General features: G+C 57.1%; 1 protein-coding gene across 1 annotated transcript; it reads right to left on the reverse strand.

Annotated features, from left to right (window-relative positions):
• Nucleotides 1-517: 517 nt before the first annotated feature.
• Nucleotides 518-1,522, reverse strand: FBLL1 (fibrillarin like 1). Its single transcript, XM_046665981.1, has one exon. It carries the CDS (start codon nt 1,520-1,522, stop codon nt 518-520), a length of 1,005 nt encoding a protein of 334 aa, XP_046521937.1.
• Nucleotides 1,523-3,435: the final 1,913 nt, after the last annotated feature.

The following is a 3,435-nucleotide window of genomic DNA, read 5'->3' on the forward strand; positions in this document are numbered from 1 at the left end:
GAGCAAAGTACTAAATATACATGGTGGTTAGGACTCTGGCTCGGCGTCAGGCAGATTAAGTGTGTTAGACTATATTACTGCCCGTCAATATCCCATGCCACTCCCTGCAGTCAGGCTTGGTCATGTGACTTGGCCAATGCTAGGGAAGTGCCCCCTCAGTTCCCAGGGGGACTTGACAAGCTCTTTAGCAGCTCCCCAGCTCTCTTTCCCCTGCCCCTGTGAAGAGGAAGCATGTGTGAAGAAGGGTCCCGGGGAGTCAGGACCCTGAGTGATTAGAGTAAGCACAGCTTCCAAGCTGCTCCACGATCCATCGGCGCCTGTCTCCAGCTGTTTCAGCGATTTGGGGGATTGGTACTGCAGCAAAACCCAGTCTGGCCGCACTGATACACCTGGGTACTGTTTCTTTATGCCGTTTAATAGAAAAACAAAAGAAAGGAAAACAACACACAAAGAAAACACAGTAACACTGAACACAACACAGTCTTGGGGAGGTTTCAGGGACTGCCCCAGCAGCGTGCTACTTGCTGCCGCTCTTGGGAAGCGGCCGGTAGACCCCGACGACCACCGCGTGGTCCCGCTCATAGGGCTCCAGTGTCAGCTGCTCCTGGGGCTTTAAGTTCTCCTGCTGCAACTTCCTCACCTCAGAAGCAAACACCGCCTCGGCAGACGCAGTTGAGTCGATGCAGTTGGCCTTGATGGAAATGAGGAAGTGGCCCCCGTTGCGCAGGAAGGTGTGGGCGTTCAGAGCCACGATGCGGGACTGGTCCGGCTGGGCGACGTCGGCGAAGATCACGTCCACCATCCCAATGAGCATGCGGTACTTGAGCGGGTGCCGGGCATCTTCGAGGACTGGGATGATGTTGGTTCGCTTCTTGGCCACGTTGACCAGATCGCGGCCAGCGCGGTGGGAGAACTCGACCGCGTACACCAGCCCGTCGGGGCCGATGATGTCAGAGACGTGGGAGACAGTGGTCCCCGAGGCGGCGCCCAGATACAGCACTTTGGACTTGGGCTTGATGTGGATCTGGTCGACTCCGCCCAGGATGGCCGCAGCTAGCTTGGAGCGGAAGGGGTTCCACGTGCGGTACTCCTGCTTGACGCCGCCCTCGGTCACCGTGACCCGCCGCTCGCCGTACACCGAGTGGCCAGGCACCATGTTCAGCGTGACCAGCGCGTCCTCCGCCCCGCGGTAGATGAAGACGCCCTCGTGCCGGTGCGGCTCCACCGACACCGCCTTGGCGCCCTTCCTGCGGCGGCTCTTGCTCTTGGCCACGCCGCCGCGTCGCTGCCCGCCGCCGCCTCCGCGGTCCCTGCCGTCCCCGCCGCCGCGCCCCCGGCCCCGGCCGCCACCGAAGCCACGCGCCCGCGCCCCGAAGCCGCCCCTGCCCCCCGGGCCGCCGCCATCGCCTCCTCCTCGCTTTCCCCCTCCGCCGCCGCCTCGCCCTCCGCCCCAGGCGCCGCCCCAGCCGCCACCCCCGCGGCCGCCCGACCCGCCCCCGCGCGAGCTCGCCGCCGACTTCATGGCGCGCCCTGGGCGCCCCGGTGGCTGGTGGCAGTTGTCAGGGGTCGCTGGTGGTTCCCGGGGGCTGTCAGGGGTCGCCGGTAGCTGGCGGCGGTTGTCAGGGGTTGTCGGGGGCTCCGGGCGGTGGTTCTGGCCCGGGACGAAGGTTGGCGGCAGCGTTTGCCGGCTGGGTTAGCCTGGGCGGGCGGCGGGGGCGAGGTGAGCGGCAGTCGGGACCAGCTCTGCTGCAGTCCCCTCATCCCCGGTGCCGCCCTTTGACGCAGCGACTGACGTGATTGCATCACACCCGCTATGGCGACCCTGCAGCCCCGGAAGCCCCCTTCCCGCCTGTGCGCAGACGCAACCTGCTGCTTTGTAACTCTATCCCCTGCCCCCTTCCCCATCTTCCGCTTTCTCAAGGACCCTTGGCACTTCTCCTGGGCTACAGTGAAAGGGGCATCTCCTCGGCAGGAGATGGGGAGACAAGCATCAGCATCAGTCCTGCTGTGCTACTTGCTTGCTGTGTGGTCTCAGGCAGCTTCCCTGACCCTCTCTGAGGATCTTGTCTGAACTTGGGCAAGTTTCTTGAGCTATCTGGGTGTCATCAGCCCATCTGTAAAACAGAATCTACAGCAAAGGTTTGTGTTAAAGCAAGGCATTCACTTAGCCCAGCCATGGTGCATGCTAAGTGCTCTGTAAGCTTTAGCTTGTTTCGTTTTTATGTATTTCTTTGGATCAATCTTTTTATTGAGGTAGAGTTTACATACAATAAAATGCACCATTTTGTTTTAAATAAATGTATTACTGTTAGAGCTTTTGTCCCCTGAGAGCGGCTCTAGCACCTTTATACAAGGTTGGTGGGAATGCATATTGGTACACATATTTGACCGAACACTTGAACAACGTCCCTATACTTGGACTTATTCTACTTTGAAAGTTTTATTCCTAAAGGGATGACCCCAGCGATTACCAATGATGATGATTAGAATTCCTGGAGTGAGGGTGGTGATGATCATGGTTGTCATGGAAGTGGCGGTGGAGGTGAGAGGAAGTAGACTAATTCAAGAGATATTTAAAGATTTTATTTTTTCCTTTTTCTCCCCAAAGCCCCCTGGTACATAGTTGTATATTCTTCGTTGTGGGTCCTTCTAGTTGTGGCATGTGGGATGCCACCTCAGCGTGGCTGGATGAGCGGTGCCATGTCCGCGCCCAGGAGTCGAACTGACGAAACACTGGGCCGCCTGCAGCGGAGCGTGAGAACTTAACCACTTGGCCACGGGGCCGGCCCCTAGAAGATAGAACTCACAAGACTTTCTGGATCTAGGAAATCAGAAAGAGGAAAATTCCAAGCCAGGGATTTCCAAAGTATAGTAGCTCCCCTGCCGTGGTTAACAGCCTGCAAGCTGCAGTCCTGGTTGCTGTCTACTTAGTTCTGCTCTCTCCCATCAACTCTGCTAAATCCCAGAACTTGTTTTCGGAATATGGGGCAGCAAGAAAACGTTGATTCTTCAGTGTGAATGGGAACACATAGGCTGGAACCCTAAATCCTATAACACACCTCAGCAGGAGCCAACATCTCATGTTTATACTTGAATTCTAGTCTATGCTTCAAAAACCCACTCTGTCAGTCGGCCGCACCTTGAGCATAAAAAAGAAAGAACCATTGGCCAGCACCAAGGACAGCAAACAGATGTCAAGGCAGAGGCTTGCCCATTTGTTCAGCACCACGGACAGCGATACAAATTAGGGCCATTTCAGCTACTGGAGCCGGCTTTGTGGCCCACCCAAGAGCCTGGGAAGGTGATGCAGGTGGTGTAAGCGACCAGCAGACCTCCCTATTAGTGGAACTAAGGTGCCTGCTCCAGAGAGAGGCAAAATGTACCTGAAATCAAGGCAAATGTCAGGCAGAGGGTATTGAATGTGCACACGGCAAA

The sequence above is a fragment of the Equus quagga genome, chromosome 7 (genome assembly GCF_021613505.1).
Source record: "Equus quagga isolate Etosha38 chromosome 7, UCLA_HA_Equagga_1.0, whole genome shotgun sequence".
Classification (NCBI taxonomy): domain Eukaryota; kingdom Metazoa; phylum Chordata; class Mammalia; order Perissodactyla; family Equidae; genus Equus; species Equus quagga.

Excerpts from the sequence above, each read along its gene's own strand:
- FBLL1 (XM_046665981.1), bottom strand. The coding sequence starts at position 1,522 with ATGAAGTCGGCGGCGAGCTCGCGCGGGGGCGGGTCGGGCGGCCGCGGG.